The sequence below is a fragment of the Elgaria multicarinata genome, chromosome 2 (assembly GCF_023053635.1).
Source record: "Elgaria multicarinata webbii isolate HBS135686 ecotype San Diego chromosome 2, rElgMul1.1.pri, whole genome shotgun sequence".
Lineage (NCBI taxonomy): Eukaryota > Metazoa > Chordata > Lepidosauria > Squamata > Anguidae > Elgaria > Elgaria multicarinata.
Window position 1 is genome coordinate 26,122,620 of NC_086172.1, and position 19,928 is coordinate 26,142,547.

The 19,928-nt window shown below is 45.6% G+C and overlaps 2 protein-coding genes across 3 annotated transcripts in view; both read right to left on the minus strand.

The window, feature by feature from the left end:
* Window positions 1-597: 597 nt before the first annotated feature.
* Window positions 598-18,547, minus strand: CASP10 (caspase 10). Of its 2 annotated transcripts, none has more exons than XM_063116180.1 (10): window positions 18,234-18,547; window positions 17,036-17,135; window positions 14,775-14,910; window positions 13,719-13,807; window positions 13,251-13,284; window positions 10,936-11,007; window positions 8,819-8,883; window positions 6,533-6,644; window positions 3,738-4,263; window positions 598-2,040 (listed from the first exon to the last, which is right to left on the minus strand). In XM_063116180.1, exons 1-10 carry the CDS (start codon window positions 18,545-18,547, stop codon window positions 1,875-1,877), a joined length of 1,614 nt encoding a protein of 537 aa, XP_062972250.1. In that variant the 3' UTR covers window positions 598-1,874. The 2 variants fall into 2 exon arrangements, with proteins under 2 accessions (XP_062972250.1, XP_062972249.1); XM_063116179.1 differs by having other exon boundaries at window positions 10,936-11,010.
* The window catches only part of CFLAR (CASP8 and FADD like apoptosis regulator), a 55,645-nt gene continuing 54,207 nt past the window's right edge, over window positions 18,491-19,928 (minus strand). Inside the window, exon 11 of the mRNA XM_063116185.1 lies at window positions 18,491-18,577. The gene's annotated coding sequence lies outside the window, so the exon portion shown is untranslated. The remainder of the gene's footprint in view (window positions 18,578-19,928) is intronic.

A 19,928-nucleotide genomic window follows, 5' to 3' on the forward strand; every position in this document is an offset into this window, starting at 1 on the left:
AGAGGTGTTCCATCAGGTATTGTGGTTCCAAGCCGTGTAGGGCTTTACAGGTTAAAACTAGCACCTTGAATTGGGCTTGGAAGCGTATAGGTAGCCAATGCAAGCAGACCAGAATCAGTGTTATATATTCAAACCTCCTTGTTCCAGTTATCAATCTGGCAGCTGCATTTTGCACAAGCTGGAGCTTCCGAACCATCTTCAAAGGCTGCCCCAAGTATGGACGACTGAAGCTAGGTTATCTCTGTCCAGATAGGGGCATAGCTGGGCCAGCAACCAGAGTTGGTAGAAAGCACTCCATGCCACCGAGGCCACCTGAGCCTCAAGTGACAGAGATGGTTCTAGGAGAACCCTCAAGCTTATGAACCTGCTCCTTCAGGGGGAGTGCAACCCCATCTAGAACAGGTTGAACACCCACCATCCGGTCAGAAGAACCACCCACCAGCAGCATCTCAGTCTTGTTTGGATTGAGTTTCAGTTTATTAGCCCTCATCCAGTCCATTGTCGCAGCCAGGCACACCCACAGCCTCACCTGATGAAGATGAAAAGGAGAAGCAGAGCTGCGTGTCATCAGTGTACTGATGACAATGCACTCCAAAACGTCAGATGACAGCACCCAAAGGTTTCATGTACATGTTAAACAGCATGGGGGACAAGACTGACCCCTGCGGAACCCCATACTGGAGAGTCCACGGGGCCGAGCCATGCTCCCCAAGCACCACCTTCTGGAGCCAACCCACCAAGTAGGAGCAGAACCATTGCAACGCAGTGCCTCCCACTCCCAACTCAGACGTATCGAAAGCCGCTGAGAGATCAAGGAGAATCAAGTCACACTTCCCGTCTTTCTCCCGACATAGGTCATCATATAGGATGGCCAATGCTGTTTCTGTGCCAAAACCAGGCCTGAAACCCGCCTGAAATGGATCCAGATAATCAGTCTCATCCAAGAGTGTCTGGAGCTGGCCTGCAACCACCCACTCAAGGACCTTGCCCAGGAATGGAACATTTGTCACCAGCCTGTAGTTACCAAGATTTTCCAGGTCCAAGGAAGTTTTCTTCAGGAGTGGTCTCACTACTGCCTCTTTCAGATGAACCAGGACCACTCCCTCTCTGAGTGGAGAGGGTGGCTGGGGCCCCAACTCCCTTAGTCTCGGCAGCAAGAGGCCGTAGCCTCCAGGCAAACTGGTTATCTCCCTGATCTTTCTGGCAGGTCGTCCTTTTGTCTGCTGATGGCTGCCTAACCACTCTCAAATGAGTCATTGTTTTCTTTTTCTTTTCAGGCTTTGAATTAGTTGCAGAAAAGAAACTTTTTTTTGGCAAGAGAGTGAAAAATAAAGGCTGGTTGTAAGAAAGAGGGTTAAAGAGGTAAGGAGTTCTAAAAAATCTTCAAAATAGAGAGAAGTATAGGCTTGAGATAGGAGGAGATGAGAATTAGCTCTGTCCTGGGCAAAAAGCAGGGACGAACTGGCTAGGAGGAGCTTCAGACCAATAGAAAGCTTACTACTCAGTCCCATGAGTCCCTACTTTCCCTGGGTGATAGGGGGAAATAACCCATTGTGGGATGCCTTCCTCACACCAACCTGGAGAACACCACCCTTCAGAGAGACACTTTCATAGTACGATTATCATTTTGACAGAGAAGTAAAAACACGCGAGTCCAAAGTAAGAACACTAGAGTCCAAATTTGTATTCTCAGTGGTGCCCGGCAGAGACAACCTGAGCTGACGCTTCCCTCACGCAAATTGTCCATGGAAATCTTGCATTTGTTCAAAGCATGGTCAAAAGTACATGGAAGCAGGAGAGAAGGGTGTGCTTTCTTCACCCTTTCCGCTGCCAAAACTCCAGCAATCCCAATTGGTGGATGTCCATCAAAAATCCTACAGCGGCTGTGCTGGTGGAGGAGGATCTCTGGGTACGGGGAATATCATTTTTTTCCTGAGTGTGTAAGCTGGCTGTGGCATCTGTTTCATTACCCCTTTAGTATCTGCACGTCTGCTCACATCTGCATTAACTTCTGTAAGAATGGACAAGATGTCTTCCCCTCTGCAGAGAGAATGGAAAGACAAACTGGATTTTAAATTGTCACTTTCAATCCTGCTGCTTTATCTATGCTCACATTACCATTAAATGATGAATTGGCATGCAATCTGAAAGGAAGGAAAACACATGGCCAGTTAGTCCTAGCAATGAAGATTAGCGTGATCTTCTAGATGTGGAGTTGATGCTCATGTTCTCATAGGTGTTCCTTAGCATGATCTGAAATGCTCAGCTTCCTTGGAACAGAGCAGATGGTCACCCTGATTCTATAACTAAGACAACTGATTTAGGGGCTGGATCATTACCAGTAGTGCCAATCACCTCTTCAAGGGGCGGGCACTGTAGGAGGTTGACATTCAATCCATCTCCCTCTCCTACCCAGTGTGTGAAGTAAGATGACACCACAAAGACCTCTGGCTCCTCACTGATGTTCCTCTGGGAAAGACTTCAGCCAAGTTGGTAGCTTGACCTGACCAGCACCTTTTCCTCAGGGTTTGCTCATAGTCTGATGCTGGTCAGCCTTCCACTTTTAGCCTGGTCTGGCAGGGCACGGGGGAGGTAGTGGTCGGATGAGGTCTATAGGCTGCCAGTTCATCCTCCTTACCTCCTGATGTTGTACAAAGAAGGACCTGAAGTGTAGCTTTCTCACTCCTGTAGCACACGGATGGAAAGTCTGCACCTCATTTCCTTGACAACTTTATATAGCAAAGTTGTGAAAATACAGGCATTCGCCCTGTTCAGATGACACTTTGGTTATGTCTCATTGTAGTTGCCACTAACCATGGTGAAAATGGTTAGAATGTGGCTATACAGCAACCATGGTTAGGGAAACGCCTTGCACATGACACACTAAACCCTCGTGGTTAGCCCAAATTGGTTAACCAGCATGGTTTAGCGTGTCATCTGAATAGGGTCATTTGTTCAAATTCTAGGAGCCCTTCTTCCCATATCTACTTGCTTGTGCTTTAACGTCTTCTGCCCATGCAGAAGTCCAGATACTGTTTTTATTTGCCACACATTAAATAGAAAGGCCTTCTTCAGCAGTGGCACCCTGGCTATGGAATGCCTTCTCTCCCGCTAGGTTCTCCTGGCGCCTATGTCGCAATCTTTTGGGGGGCTGGATAACTAAGTTCTTCTTATTTCTCCTAGGCATTTTAACTTCATGTAAACATTTTTACTGTGAAGGATCTGCTGTTTTATTGCTTTATGACACTGCCCTGATAGCCCTACAATCAACTTACGAATATGCACTTGAGGTTGGATTCAGATTTGGAGTAGATCCACTAAAAACAATGGAACAAGTCCTACTGATTTCAGTGGGGCTACTCCAAGTAGGGACGTTGCAGGCACCTGCCTGGGTCCAGGAGTCCAGCAGATTCCCCTGTGCCTGCCCGGCAGACATCCACCCTTGTCTGGAGCCTCTGTTGTATACAACAAGGGCGGCTCCAGAAATTGCATATTTACCAAGTTGCATAAATGGCGTCTGTAAAGCCCTATTTACGCCAGAGTAAAGGCATGGGTGCTCGCCCGGCTGCAAAGAAATGAGTGGTGGCGATGGCTTGATGACCGCCTGACAGATCCAGATGTGGGTGAATATGTCCATCCCTAACTCCAAGTATAAATAAATCTGGATCCAACCCTTGGTGTTTATCCAAGACAGCAAGTTAAACAGGGGAAAGGCTGCCATATGATACAAGTATTACCTTGGTACCAGGCACTGCAGGTTATCGCAGAGAGCCTGAATGTACCATGTGCCCTGCTGGACATGCCGGAAAGAGAGATATCCATCCACGGTGGCCATGCCAAGGAGGAAGTCCGCTTCTGCTGGAATGCTCGAGGTCAGTTGCTGTGAAGAGGCATATCTTGATCTCTGTGCATCTGCCCCAAGGTGGACACGATTGTGGTTGTCTGTTTCGAGGTAGACGGGCTGTTGTGTCTTTTCACCTTGACACGCCTGGATGAAAAAGAGTTTGGGCTTTTCAGCCAGCAGCGGGCACCGGTTGGCTGTGAAATAGGACATGAGGTCACGGATGGAAATTAGGCATGCATCCGTCCCGTAAATCTTTCCAGATTCACCGTGAGACAGAATGCAGCATACTAGGCAGTCACGGTCTTTCCAATTTTCGGAAGATTGCCAATGCTTCAAAATTTCTTCAATTTCTTTTGAGGTCTTATCATCGTATTTTCTCACATCTAGCCCAAGCCATGTAAACACACGTTCCAGTTCCACTATTAAAAAAAGATGGGGGAGAAAAGCTTAGCAAAATATACCCAAACATGGGCGTTAATTTAATGAAAAGGTACGCATTCATTTAAAGTCCTCAAAAACATGTTCTGTAGATGTTGTGTGGCTTCAGATGATCATGGGGTGGGTGGGGGAGAAGCCACTGTGGCTTCTTCCCCTGGTCCGGCGTGTGCGCGCCTGTCGTTTACGTAATTATCTGCGCTGCAGTGCGGCTTGGCGTATTGTCTAAACCCGTGTGCAGCGCAGCAGGGGCGGCTTCATATCCACCCTAGAATGCATGACTTGAGTAGGGGTTGTAGGGTTGGGTACAAAGCTATGCCAGGTTCAGATGACACACCAACCCATGCCACAGTGCATGCAATTATGCAAATGATGGGCCCGAGCATGGTCTGCAACGAGATGGGGGAAGAAGACACAATGGCTTCTCTCCCCACCCCACCCACCCCACCCAGGGCCCGTGCTACCATTAGGCCAACTAGGCAGCCTAGGGCGCAGACCTCAGAGGGGCGCAGTACTGCCCTTTAAGGGCCACAGTTTTATACAAAATAGCTGTTTTAAGAAAAAACAGAATAAGAGGCAAATATAATAGTTCAGAAACTCTTCTTGAACATCTGAATCGAAGTTAGCAATTTTGGGGTGTGTGTGTGCAAGTAGCTCGCCTTGCCTAGGGCGCAAAATAGTCTGGCACCAGCCCTGCACACACATAATCATCCAAACACCTCCCAATCTCTACACAACATTGCTGTTTACACTACTTTACTATAGTCTCTTTATCAGGATAAAACAGATTTCATACAATTACTAACACAATGTCTCATTAACATTACTCTTGCCATGGTTTTTTTTAAAAAAATAATGCAGTAGAATATGTTTTACATGAGCACACCCACTCATTTATCTCTTCTAAGCTTGAGGTCAATGCCCAAAGCCAAGGGCAGGCAACCTGCCATCTGGCTGTGTTTTGGACTGCAACCCCCTTCATTGGCTATGCTGTCTGTGGCTGATGGAGTTGTAGTCCAAAACATCTGGAGGTTGCCAGTTTGCCTCCCCGTGGCAACACTCAACAGTGAACCATAACTGCAACAGGAGTAACACAGATGCAAGGGGGGGAAAGCAAAAAGCTATCAGCCTGTTTTTGCCCCTGGGCTTGCTATGAAACTAGACCAGCCTTCTCCAACCTGGTCCCCCTCCAGATGTTTCAGACTTCAGTTCTCATTGTCCCATATCAGTTCCCAGGCTGTCTGGGGCTGAAAAATGTGACTACAATTAACTGTTTATGTCAATATAATATCTATGGGACAGCAGTGTGTGTCCTATGTTTTCTGAACAACTGAAGCAAATAAAAGATTACTTGAGCATCATCCAATGGACATTATTACGTTCATCTCAAAAAATACACTGAATGATTGCATTTATATCCTGCCTTTTTTCCTCCAAGGAACCCAAGGCAGTGCACATAATCTTCCTCCTCTCCATTTTATCCTCACAACAACCCTGTGAGGTAGGTTGGGCTAAGAGTCTGTGACTGGCCCAAAGTCACCCAGTGGGCTTCCATGGCTGAGTGGGGACAAGAACCTGGATCTCTTGGCTCCCAGTCCAACACTCTAACCACTATACCACACTGGCTCTCAAACACTACATCCCTGGCCTTTAGCAGTGTTATCAATCTAGCTTATACCAGTTAGCAGCTGTATGGCAGAGAAGCTGGTAAAATGAGCTGCCAGCCTCCTCCTCTCCACAGGGCTAATGCGAAACCTACCCTGACCAACTGCAAATATCTGGCATAAAACTTTTGCTGAAGAAGCTTCATTGTTTAAAACTTTTCTCCAAGCTTTTGGACCATGGAGAATTCTGCATCAATCAAAGCAACAGCTGGAAAAAAAACCCCACACACCTAGGTTTGGATCCAGCACTGTGCAAGCAAAAGTCCACACATGCAACAGGACTTGCACCCCAAAGATTTTTGTGCCCCTGAATTTGCTCCAGAGGGTCCTGCAATCCTCTGGAGCAGATCTGGGGGCCTGCCACAGGGGGAGAGGAAATCCATGCCACTTTGGTGAAGCGACACCATTGCATCCATGCCCTATTTTGGACACATACGAAAATTACAAAAGCTTCCACAACCTGAAACTACATAAAAATGGCACACTAGCAAGAATACTCGACTCGGTGGAAGCAAAGCACTTTTTAGACGGCCAAGTTCAAGCGACACAAAGCCACTCCAACACAAGCGCTTTCTCTGCAGTCACTTACTGGCATCTTTCTGAGATCCGTTCCTTCTTCCGAGACCTCCCTCAAAATGGATATTATTAAAAATAAGGCAGTATCCTCTGTATGGCCCATCCATTTTATAGAAAGCTGTTTTCTGTGGAATGAGGGGTGGGGGGAGAAAGTCAAACTGGATTGTCTTATAGAGCCTTTACTGTCTCCGCTTTGGATTCAAAGGTAGAGGCGCACATCAGTGACGCTACTCAGGAGGATCGACTTGTTACAAAATTTCCAACTGTTCTTACACCAGTGTGGTTTATTCCACACAAGCTACCTTGTTCTCCTACTAGAAAGGCAACCGGAACACCCAGGTTTTGAGATCTTCAGAGGAAGCCTTGTTGGCCATTCTGCAATCAGCAGAATGTCGCCACGTAACAACTTGGAACTGCCCAGAAGTGGCACCCACCTTCCAGAACACCCTCCCCCATGCAGTTCAGCAGACAGAAAACGGTCTAATGTTTTAAACGCCTCCTGAAAATGCACTTGTTTTAGGACGCTTTTTTAGGCCTGTAATTAATCATGCGGCTGCTCCATTTTATTGCCTTTATTGTTATTGTAGCTGAAATGGTTTTAAAAGTACATTTTCAGCTGTAAACTTTAATACTGTATTTTAATGCTGTGATTTGAATACTGTTATACATAAATCATTTATATATTATATTAAGCAATATACAAGTATAAAATAAATAAACAAACGCTAGAGCCGCCATCTTGGATCAGACCAAAGGTCTGTCTCAGGTTGGATTCAGATTGACATTCTTCCAACTACGCCGATGGAAATAGACTTCCCACCACCCTCTCCATGCCCTGAAAAACACTACACAGAGACAGGAGGCACTGCTGAATGCAGTGAGCTGTGATGTTGGTGGTGGGGGAGGGGGATCCCCTAAAATCAGGCAGATGGACTGTTGATGAGTGGAGCCCTTCCTCTTGCAGAAGGCAAATCCTGGATCTAAGCCCACATCCAGTATTCAAATTCCAATAGTGGCCAGCCAGGTGCCTCTGAGAAAACTCCATTCCTTTCTTTCAAGCAACAGCCCCTGCCCCATGGTTTCTTCCCAGCATAGGGAATTCAGAACACTGTGGCTCAGTTTAGACAACACGTTAGTCAACGCAATGTGAAAACTCCTTTCAACGGTTGAGTTTTTAGGGGGTACTCTACACACACACGTTTTAACTCCACCATTGTGTGACTGTGGGCTACCGCGGAGTTGAGTAAAATCCATTGTGATGTTTGATAGACAGTTCCTCCACCCTCTCTCCTCCCCTGGTCCTCCTGATGGTATCCCATCAGCCATTGCTGCAAAAAAAAATCCCGGCACTCTCTCCTTTCATCTCTGTAGCCAATGGGAAAAGTCAACACAACACAATGGAAAGCTCTACGGAGCCCTCCACACAACACACAACGCAACGGTTGTGTAGGAACTCTTCTCTGTACAGCGTGGAGTTCTAAAGCCACTGTTGAGAAACGTATTGTTTGAACTGAGCCAGTGTCTCTGATCACTCTGTTTAGCTATTGTGGCCTGCAAATATAATTCATTTCAAAGGATCTCCTCCTATACCATCTGCATGAGACCCACCCAATGAACTCCCATTCTTTAGTGGACTTTTCTGGAGATCAGCACAAACCTACTGCAGTCACCTCTAGTAATGAGTTGAGAGAGTTGATAGGTTTATGTGCAGGGTAGTAGAGAGCATCAAGTCATGATTTACTCCCTCCTGCTGCCAACAGTCAACTGTAACTGCTGAACTTTGCAATTAAGATTGTAGTGCCTGAATTTGCTTTCCTTTTCCCCCTCCTCCTCCTCCCTCCCAATCCCCTTTCCTTTTGTGTCATGTCTTTTAGATTGTAAGCCTGTGGGCAGGGACTGTCAAGAAATACTTATGTAAGCCGCCATGAGAGCCTTTTTTGGCTGAATGGTGGCATAAAAATGCTTAAATTAAATAAATAAATAAATAAATGATTTGTGTTACCACAAAGCATACGAACAGAATTAAGTGTAAATCAGTGGTGGGCAACTTGTGGCCCTCCAGATGTTTTGCCCTACAAATCCCATCATCCCCACCATTGGCTATGCTGCCTGGCTGATGGGAGTTGTAGGACAAAACATCTGAAGGGCCACAAGTTGTCCTAAAGGGGACATGTAAAAGTTAAGGAGTGGCCAAAATAAAACTTAGAAAACTAAACAGAATTTAGTTTAGGCCAGATGTAAGCCGCTATACGTATTGATTAAATGGGATATTCAGGAAGCCATTCAAAAAATGCCAAACCTCTGCTGTAGTTTTGGATTCACCGTCTCCCATAGAGCGTAGCAAGCTCGGTCCTCCTTTGATATCTACAAGAGTTACAAATAAAATCATAATTTGCTTTGCCTGTATTTAGTTAAGATTTTTGTTAGAACATTGCCCTAATTTTTTAGGCAATAATTAAAGTAATCCTTTAGAAAAAAAATACCCCTGTATAACTTTCTTTCCTCGTACATATTCACTCCAATTAAATATATTTCAGGGACAAGCATTTTATTTCCTGACTGATAGTTGGGTCCTTTGTCCAAAGACAGACATTTTTTACAAACAGTAGTATGAGCTGACAGATGAGAGAATGGCTATTTTGCAGCTCAACTCTAAGAGTTTATAAGGAAGAGGCGGTTAATAGTTTGCGACCAACAAAACTATTTCCCACTTAAGAAATTTACTTCAGGTTATAGAAAGTCCAATGGTGTGTGTAAATCATAATAGCAAAGATATCAAGGTATCTTTTGGGGCAGCTCTTATTCAAATTATCAAAATGTGTGCCATTGTTGTGGTAGAACATTCCTCCTGCGTATTAGTTTTGTTAAAGCCATTTGATTCTGACTAAATGCACACCCAAATAATCTCGTCACATCCTGCATGCGGCTTCCTGTTCCTGACAACATATGTAGCTCTTGGCACATGTATTAGGCTCTTCATGAAATCTAAAAGTCATGCACTTGTCCCACTGTGCTACTGCATTGCTGATGGTTTTAGTAATGCAGTAGCTATGTTTTCTTTGTTTCCCAAAGAGATAGAAAAAGCGGGGGCAAACACCCTAGCAGCAGATAATCCTTTCCTTTGACATCAAACTGTTGGAGTGCAGCTGCACATATGCTTAGATTAGGATGCACAGCAAGAGCACGTCCACTTATGGGTAGCTGTGACCAGGGAAGGTTACATCAACTGGGATTGTTTAGCTTGGAAAAAAGGAGGCTAAGGGGAGACATGATAGAGGTGTACAAAATGATGCATGGTATGGAGAATGTGGAGAGGGAGACATTTTTCTCAAAATACTAGAACCCGGAGTCCTCCCATGAAGCTCATTGGTGGGAGATTCAGAACAAGTAAAAGGAAGTACTTATTCACACAGCGCACAGTTAAATTCTAGAACTCACTACCACAAGATGTAGTGATGGCCACCAATCTGGATGGCTTTAAAAGGGGGTTGGATAAATTCTTGGAGGTGAAGGCTATCAATGGCTACTAGTCCTGATGGTTGTGTGCTATCTCCAGTATTCGAGGCAGTAAGCCTGGGTACACCAGTTGCTGGGGAACATGGGTGGGAGTGTGCTGTTGCACCATGTCCTGCTTGTTCATTCCTGGCTGATGGCTGGTTGGCCACTGTGTGAACAAAGTGCTGGTCTAGATGGACCTTTGGCCTGATCCAGCCTCAGGGCACTTCTTAGGTTCTTAATAGATTAAAAAAAAACCACGCAACACCTTTTTGCTCCTTTCCCTCCTACCCTGTGGAAGGTGCCTTAAGACACTCCACCCTTCCTCATTTTCCCTGTGCTCAGGATGAAAGTAACACCGGAGTTCTGTTTGCTTTCTCTCTCTGGAGTTGTTTCTTATTGTTTGGCTTGACTCAAACCCAACTTGAGCTGCTATTTATCTCCAAATTAACAAGAAGCTAGTGAATGGTGGAGGAGAGAGAGAGAACTTTAATAATTTGGGGGCACATTTCTATGCATGTTTAGAAAGAGAAAAGCCCTATAGCTCCCAGTATGCCCCAGTCAGCTTGCTGGGACATGCTGGGAGTTGTAGGACCTTTTTCTGAACATGCAGAGGAATGCACCCTGAAGTGCTGTTCTGCCACTCATTATTCACTCTGCAAAGCCCTACTGATTCATTCTCTCCCGTTGTTATTTATTTATTTTGTCCGTGCCGTGCCTTTCCACTAAGAAAGTGGCCCTCAGCAATGAGCTTGCTTGACTAGAATGTTGCCAACTCTGGACGCCCCTCACCAAGAGGCCTCCCTCGTTCTCACTCTCCCCTTTGGTTCTCCTGCCAAGTTGTAGTTCCTTTCACAATTAAAGAGAGGGCAGCGTGGAATAACGAAAGCCAGCAGCCGCAGAAAAATCTCACAAACCAACCTGGATTTGCAGCTAAAGACAGCAAACTTCCAACATGCTCCCTCAGGCTCCCAGTTTCTTCAGGGTAAGAATCTACTTGGAAAGGAAAAGGGAATTAACAACCGTTGCCCGTATACCTGTCATTCACCTTCACTGTCTGCCTTAACAATAGCTGTACTAAAACCTTAGCACACAACGCTGACTGTAGCACCCACAAAGGGCAATTCAAACAACTCTTAAAAAGGACAACAGATTAGGGATGGAGTTTTCCTAATCCCACCCCACCCCTTTGGCAAGCACAAACCATCTCCAGGAATAGCAGACGTTAAACTACAGCTTGTAGCAGAGGGGTTTGAGGCTAGGTAGTGTAGTTGCAGTGGTGGTGAGATAGATACAAACCTGTCCTTGCTTGTGGGGTAGGATTTGGGGGAAATTGGGTAGAGTCTCTTCTAGAATGTTTTGTTGGAAGCACTTGAGAGAAAGAGTGTGGGTCCCCGTCCCCCGCCCCCACTGGTTCTTTGTGGTAATAATAACCACAAGATATATATTCAGATGTCCTTTGGCCTCCAGTCACCGTTCACTGGGAAATAGGAATCAGCCTTTAACTGAGTCAGACCATGGGTCCATCTAACCCAGTATTGTCAGCACTGACTGGCAGCTATGGCTCTCGAGGGTTCAGGCAGGAGTTTTTCCTGCCCTACCTGGAGCTGCCGGGGATTGAACCTGGGACCTTCTGCATGCAAAGCAGGTGCTCTACCACTGAGCTATGGTCCCTCCCCTAATTAATTTCATGAAAATCCCACAGGGCTGCAAGAAGGAGTCAGAGAAAACTTTTTCTCGTCCATTGTGATAGGAAAGGGTTAACCATCTTTGGAATCAAGCCACCATTGGGTGTGTCTAGGAAGGGTGGGAAGCTTGCTTGGCTTGTGTTACGCTGAGGGCAGTGGAGGATTTCTGAGAAGAGTTCCCTGCCTGGTTTATCCAACTGTTCAATGGCAAATGAGCTGGTGAGGCCAGTCCAGACCAAGAGCTCCGCGTTATTTGCAATATCTATTAGCAAGGAGCTGGCAAAAGAGGAATCAAACCAATATTGGATGAAACAAGCTGTGGTTTCTTTGCTCGTCTGCAAGACTGGCCCTAGCTTATTCAACAAACTATGGCTAACGTATGGCTTGGAGTTACATGGGAATGTAGGCATTATGTCAACTTTAAGTAAAATAGTTACCTTCTGATTATTAGCAGAAAGAATCACCAGAGCACTACCCTGTACACATTTATGCAGGAAGTCCTAATACATACTCTTCCTAAATATGTGCATTGGAACCTCAATTATTCTCATCAGAACACAATTAGATTCGTCAGAATGCAAAAATGTATTCCGATGATCACCAAGGTACATGGCATTCCATGTCTAAACAGGAATCAAAACAGGTTATTGGTTCAGTCTAATTGAAACTAGGACTCGGATTCTATGACTTTTAGAACCTGCAACAAATTGCGCATGGAACAATTCCAAACAGTTTATGATAGACACGGAATTGCTATAGTTGAACTCAGACCCAATTCCCATCTATAAAGCCCTACCTTGCCTGGGATGCAGATACTCCAGAGTCCATCTCTGCTTGCATCAATCTCCCCATCATCTTTGTATGTCAGATTAGGCCCTGTTTCAGTTACTGGGTTGGATCCAGAACCGATGCTGTTCCTTGAGAAACAAGACTTCCCTACCCCCTTGGCAGCCTCCTGTGTGTCCTCCAAATCTTCTTCAGAGAGTTTGGTGACCCTCCAGAGCAAATATTGATGGCACACAGGGGGGAGGAGAAGATGGGGAAGTCCTGTTCTGCGAGTGATATTCTTCCATTTGTGGAAGGATGTTCTGGATCCAACCCACCCTCTGCACAATACGAACATCAAGCTGCTAGAAGCGGGGGCCTTACACCCACGGAATGACCTCCCTCCAGGACATGAGGAACTCTTCTTTGCATCAGGCCTTTGGAATTTCTCCTGGGAGCAATTTTTTGGACTAGCTAAGACGTTTTCTAGCTATTTTATAATGTTTTCTAAAATGTTGTTTGCATTGTTTTTTAGTTGATCATAGATTTACAACTATTTTCACTTCTCACAGTTCCCCCCACCCCAACACGTGTGTCTCACACAACAGAGGAAGAACAACATTCCCTATACCCCCTCCTAACTTGGTGCTCTTTGCTTATCCATGGAATTTGTGACAGGACATGGGGACCAAATGGCCGCCGCTACATTGCCCAAACCCTAGATTTAGATATGCAGACTAGAGACCAAAATTCCACAGCATGCTGCTTTTAACAAAGACTTACTATGATTCCTTGGCAGGTGTTTAACAGCAGGTTCCTGGATGGGAAAGGAAGATACATTAACAGTGCAATCCTATGCATGTCTTCTCAGAGGTATACCCCACTTGACATCAACTGGACTTACTCCCAGGTAAAGAGAGAGAGAGAGAGAGAGAGAGAGAGAGAGAGAGAGAGAGAACAATAGTAAAGGATTGAGGCTCTACACGTAGATTCCCAGTCTATGTTCTGCTTGCCCTGGTTTAAACTACCTTTCGTTTACAAGAATCCTCCCTGAAAAATAGGGAAGGACACTCAGATTAAAAAGCAAAAGGCATGGCTTAAGACCATACTCAATAGAGATGATGGAAATTGAAATACAACACATCTGGAGGACACCGCGTCAGGGAAGGCTATCTTAAAGAATCTACGATATTTTTAAAAAACAATTTCTACATGAACAGGAAAAACAGAAAATATTTCCCTGCAGCATACCTGGACTGAAACATTTCCAAAAGATGGTTTACTAAATCCACAAGCAGAAGAGGGAGCCATTTCTGTGCTTTCTTGATTAAACACTGGAGCTGAAAAGAGAAGAGACAATAAAAAGGTTTGAGAACTCGGCCTTCCTCTTGCCTAATCAAAACTAAATATTCGGTAAGGGGGGATTGGGTCCAATGAGAGCAGCATCCTTAAAACGTCAACTAAAACGTCAACTAAAACAATTAAGCAGAGGCAGTACTAGACCCTCAACTATGAAAAACAAAATGGAAATCTTTAGCGTATCCCCGTCGTGTCCGCCATTTTGTTTGTTTGTTCGTTTTGTTAAGGGGGCCAGTGTGCGCAGGAGCACACCACCGGAAAGGTAAGGTGTTTTTTTTTTTTAAAAAAAATAGGGTCCCCCCCATCCCCATTTCCCCCCCCCCAACCTCCCCTGGCCTGCGATCCCCCCCTGTCCCCACCTCCTGTGTCTTGCCGCCACCGCGCCACTGATGTCCCCAGCCGCTCTGTCCTGCTGCTGCCGCCACTGTCCCCAGCCGGCGTTTCCTGTTGTTGCCATGTCCGGCCTGCAGGACATGGCGACAGCAAACATCACAGTGGTTGCAGCGGCGGCAGAACACAGGATGGGGGGGAGAGAAGATATGGACGTGAGGACGGGGGAGATTGGAGACCAGAGGAGGTCGTGGGAGGGAATCGGGAGAAGGGGGTGGGAGCACTGTGGCCCGTCCGCCGCTTTTCCCAGCTACTCGTGCGGAAGTGCGGTAGCCGGGAAAAGCGGCGGAACGGTCCACACGCCCGCGGTCCCAGCCTCAGCCCGACCTGAGGCCGGGACTGCGGGAAAAAACAGGCGAAATAGGGTTTCATTTACCCCATGCCCAGGGAGGTTTCACACCTGCCTGACCCCGGGATCCCCTGTGCATCATCTGGACGCACAGGGGCGAGCACCGGGCTAAACCAACGTCTAGCAAGGCCCTCAGTGTAAAAGGTTAACCTCTCCTGCCTTATAACCCCACAGGTAAGCACATAGTTGCACTACTCAAAATCAGAAACCTTTTCCTCGTTTGTATCTCTCCACTTTCTTCAGGAGGTCGGGTGATAATTTCGAACAGATTCGTTCCAGTATTTCCAGGTTGCTGTCTTCTAAAAGGTCCTGCTTCTCCAGGGATGTCAACAATTCTAGAGAGGACTGGGAGCGAAAGTAATAGTTATGTTCTCATTTACCTCTCACCCCCACCCCCAATCCCCAAGTCTCCAGACTTTCTACATCTCCAGACAAGTTTTATGGGCAGCCAGAAACCCTCAGATGCTTCCTGTGCTCCTCAATCAACCAAGGTGATGAAATGACTCCTAAAATCAACACAGAACGGGCTTAATTCATCCCCGCAGTTCCTCAAACCTCTTGTGTTTTGACACACTGATTCCAGGAAATTGTGAAAATTCAGAGATGCCGGGTGAATGACTAGGGCCAAATGAACCTCCTCAAGGCCTAAGAATAACATGTATTTATTTATTTGTTTTATTTATTGCATTTTTATACCGCCCAAGAGCCGAAGCTCCCGGGGCGGTTCACAAAAATTAAAATCATTCAAAGTATAAAACAAACAGTATAAAAACATGATATAAAATACAATATAAAAGCACATCAGAAGCCCTGCTCTCTGGATCACCATTGGTTAAGATGAAATGAAGGGTTACCAAGGGCAGGCCCTGCTTCCTGGTGGCACAACTATAGCTCTCTCACCCTGGAGAAATCTGCCAAGCCTGCTTTTAGACCTGCTTTGACAAACTTTATATTCCATCTGGGCTTGGGTGCTGGTGGGGAATTGGTTTTATTCTTCTTGCTGGGTCTTACATTAGATTTTTTTGTCAAAGTATTTTGATCAGTATGATACAATGTAAATTGCACAATACGATGCAATTTCAACTGCTTTATTGTTGTTTCACTTTCTCCTTTTTGTGAGCTCTCTTGTGGAAGCACGGCGGGGTGGGGTGGGCAGAAATGATTTTAATAGTGGAAGAAAAGATGTCTGAAATCAAATAAATTAAATCCTTTTAAAGTAAGCTCCCAGCATTCCGGGGATCGTCCAAATTCTCGCTCTAAATTGTAGTGATGTGAGCACTACAAGTCACAGGCAAGTGATGTGATTGTAGCCACCATGGATGGAAATACTTTATCAAGTGGCACCAATTGGCCCTCTCACCAAATTCCCGCTCAGTATCAAGATCATCTTTACCAAGAGGCCCCCCCCCCAAACTGCTATCCCAGCACTCGTCCTAGAAGGACTTCACTCAGACACTACCAGCTGGAATGTCTGTTTCCTGCACTAGGAATTGCCGGGTTCTCATGACTTTCAGTCACATGCCCAGCAGTTACTTTCGTCTTCTTTTTTTAAAGTAAACTGAAGCCATGTTCCTTAATCTGAAATGCATGTGGCTGATTCGTATGTACATTACTTGTGAAGAGGCTCCACCCTAGAAACCATTTCCAGGGGAGTGGTTGTGTTAGCCTGTTGCAGCAAAAACAACAACGCATCTCATGCAGCACCTTAAGACTAACAAATTTATTATGGGCTAAGCGTTCGTGCTTTTGAATCTCCTCCATGAGATGCAATTCCACTGAGAATCGTGGCATTGAGTAACTATGTTTTGCTCCATGATGGCTCCTCCTTATGTGTAAGTTGCCATTTAATGCTATCCCAGGATGAACGTGTAGGTGAAATTCAGCAGAGAAGCACTGCACATACCCAGCTGGGCCTATTAGGAGTAGAAGTATTTTTACCATCAGCGGAGCTCTTCCAAGGATTACCCTCCATCCTCTTTTCTTAACCCTCCACCACTTAAGCAATGCAATCTACCCATTAATATCAGCATATTGTTCAAACCTCTTAGCCATTTTCCCCAGACTACTAATATGGAACCCTTCTATAGGCCTTATGCCAGGGGTGCAGAATGTGAGAACCGGGGTCCCAATCCAGCCCTTGTGTAGTTCCTTAGATGGCCACACATCCTCCCCCTGGCTCCACCCCCTCCACGCCCCCGACAACCAGGCACTTGGTAATTTCCTCGCTTTTGTGCAGCTTCCTCCCCCAGCCCCCATTCTGAAAGGTGGAAAGGCCTCTCCTAAGGCTTAATTACTGAGAAAAAAAAGAGCTTTAAGCCAAAATAGGCTGGTATTTTTAGGGGTGGGGACACGTGCCCCGGCCACCAATGGAATGTCCTGTGTTTCCCCCCCGTTTCCGAAAGCTCCTCTGAAATGGAATTTGGCTTTGGGCTGAAAGAGGCTCCACACCCCAGCCTTATGCTTTACTCACCGTAGTGGACTGCTTCTTTGGAAGATGTTCCCTCAGAAGGAACATGGCATCCCCCACATCTTCCTTAGTGAGCCCTTCTGATATTTCATACAGCATCTGTCTGTGTGACAACTCTGATAAGGTGAGCTAACTTTGGTTACAGAAGCATTATATACCCTCCTTTAACATCGCCCCACTCCTACCACAGGGCCAGCCCAAGATATTTTGCTGACTGAGGTGAAGACAAGACGATGCCCCCCTCTCCATAAAGAAGCCATGCAGAAGGAGACTTGAATCTTACTCCAACACTGGCAATGGAACAGCGTTGTCCATTGCACTTGAGGGCAGCAAGCTAGCTTAGGGGGCCCAGGTCACACACTACAATGCCTTCCAATAGCTTGTGGCTCTTCACTTGCCAGCATCTGTTGCCTGAGGCGGCCACCTCACTCTGCCTCATGGCAGGGCTGGCCCAGCCACTGTAACCCAAATCTCTGCAGTTCAATTGGACCAGAAACTCTAATGGTGCATATTCAGGCAAAGGGCAGAATCCAACACGGCGCGTATGCCTCCACTAATTCTCTTACGCCCTGCCGATTGCATTGCGCAAGTGGCCCCCACCACTTGTGTAATAGCGATTTAGTGCTTCTGGGGAAATCTGAAACAAGTGGAAATGCTTGTATCTGGAAGGGAGCTCTGCTGACCTGCCTCCTTCCAGAAATAAGCAGTTGCACTCATTTGGGGGCTTCCCTAGGAAGCACAATATCTCTTGCATAACCGTGGATCCTTATTGCGCAACAGAATGGGCAGGATCCACCACTTGCAGAAGGGAATTGGCAGGGTAGAAAGTAATCAGCAGGGATGTAGGCACCCTATTGGATTCTGCCTATAGGACCCAAAGTATTCCCTTAAATCCAAATAACTAACAAAATGTTCAGTACCTATCAGAAGGAAGGTAATACATCAAATCAATATTTTTCAAATGAATAGAATCTTTAGACATTTATTTATTACGTTTATATCCTGTCGTTTCCTCCATGGAGCCCAAAGCAGCATATATGATCCTCCTCTCCATTTTATCCTCACAACAACGCTGTGAGGAAAGTTAGGGTGAGATTCAATGACCCAAAGTCACCCATTGAACTTCATGGCTAACTGGGGGCTTGAACCCAGGTCTCCCTAGTCCACCACTACAGCACACTGGCTCTCGTGAAAGACTCACCTGTATTCAGAGACCAGCCCTCTGTAAGGCAGTTCTTCTTGAACTTGCTCTTTGGTATAGCCAAGTTTCTGGAGGAGAAAGTTACACTTTATCCTGTAGAGAAGTTCTGCTATAACAAACGTGTCCTCCGGATTTAGGAAGTCTTTATTGATTAGTAGCTGGAAGATATCACGTGCAGAACTCACAGTTTCCAGCTTCTTTAAGGGGATCCAGTCACTACAGAGAAATTTAAGAGCTTCCACATCTTCCTGCCCTAGGTTTTCATCAATTGCCAGAAGCTGCTGGCGAAACGTCATACTATCTATTTCCTCCATGATGGTGGCTTTTCTTAGGAGCTACGATTCCTAAAAGAGACAAGAGAGAAAGAGAATCACTAAAATATAAGAGACAAGATGGTGGTCGTCAACAACAACAACAACATACACAATGGCAGCCAAAGGAAGTGAAGCAGATGGCTACCAGGAAGAGGGCCTTTTCTGCTGTAGCACCCCTCAGAGAGGCTCACCCAGTGCCTTCATTGCTCTCTTTCTGGTGCTAGGTAAAGAACTTTTTATTTTCCAAGGCATTTTAGTTCTTTAGCTCTGTTGATTTTAAATCTATTATTGTAATCTCTGCATTGTTGCTACTTTTTACTCTGGGTTGTACATTTATAATGCAGTTTTAAACATTTACATTTTATACTGTATCTTGTGGCTTTAATTGTTGCAAACTACCCAGAGAGCTTCGGCTATAAGGCAATATAGAAATGTAATATAAATAAATAATTATGTGAAAGCCTGGAAACACACACACAAATTCAGGGGAAAAGTTGCCTCCAAAATTTTCCAAAAGCCCTAGGGGGGAAAAACAGTTGTAAAAAAACATTTTATGGTTCTCCCCCCCTCCCCAACCCCATTTTTTTCTGTCCCCACCCCACCCCACACATCTCTTCATCAGACTGACCAACCAAAGATAAATGCACAGAATTGACTAAAAATGGAATATTAACTGTGCCTAGCAAAAATGGCAGGAATTGATGTAAGTGAAGTAATTTTGCCCACACCAACTGAAGGTAAACAGTTCAGCAGATGATCAAACAAGGGGAGAAGGAGAAGAGATAAGCCAGGAGTGTCACTCACCTCTGAAATGTCAGAGGGACACAGATGGATAGAACCTGCTCATAAGGGCACTGAATTAATACTTAGAACTATTGGAAAAGTCAAAAACCACATTCTGCCACTTGATTCATTGCACGATTATAGCTGGCTCTCCTAGAGTACATCTGCAACAGATGTTTTCCCCAAGATTTGTCTCGGATTGTAACAAGAATAGCAGGCAGAGCGTGCGCCTTGTGCTACCGGGTGCCTCCAGTTTGTTTCTACTTCCTGGAATGAGTTTTATTATGAGTTTTATTTTATTAAAACACCCCCTTTTGCTTTAAAACAAAAAATGCAAGGGCAGCTAACAACAATAAAATCAAAAACAACAATATAAAATCTCATATCCTAACTCAGCATTCTCCAATCTGGAGCCCTCCAGATGTGTTGGGACTACAAACTCCATCACCCCCAGCCAACAAGGCCAATTGTCTGGAGGGTGGCTAGGTTGGGGACGACTGGCCTAATCCAACAATTCATCACATCAGCAAACCACGGGAAAGCAGCAATTAATACTTTGAGATCCTGCCAGATGTCACAGGAATGCCAGAACATCAGA

Excerpts from the sequence above, each read along its gene's own strand:
- CASP10 (XM_063116179.1), bottom strand. The coding sequence starts at position 18,547 with ATGGAGGAAATAGATAGTATGACGTTTCGCCAGCAGCTTCTGGCAATT. Across the intron at positions 17,136-18,233 it reads GGGCTGGTCTCTGAATACAG|ACAGATGCTGTATGAAATAT; the intron begins GTGAGTCTTTCA and ends GTTGTCACACAG. Across the intron at positions 8,884-10,935 it reads GTCTTTAGCTGCAAATCCAG|ATATCAAAGGAGGACCGAGC; the intron begins GTTGGTTTGTGA and ends TAACTCTTGTAG.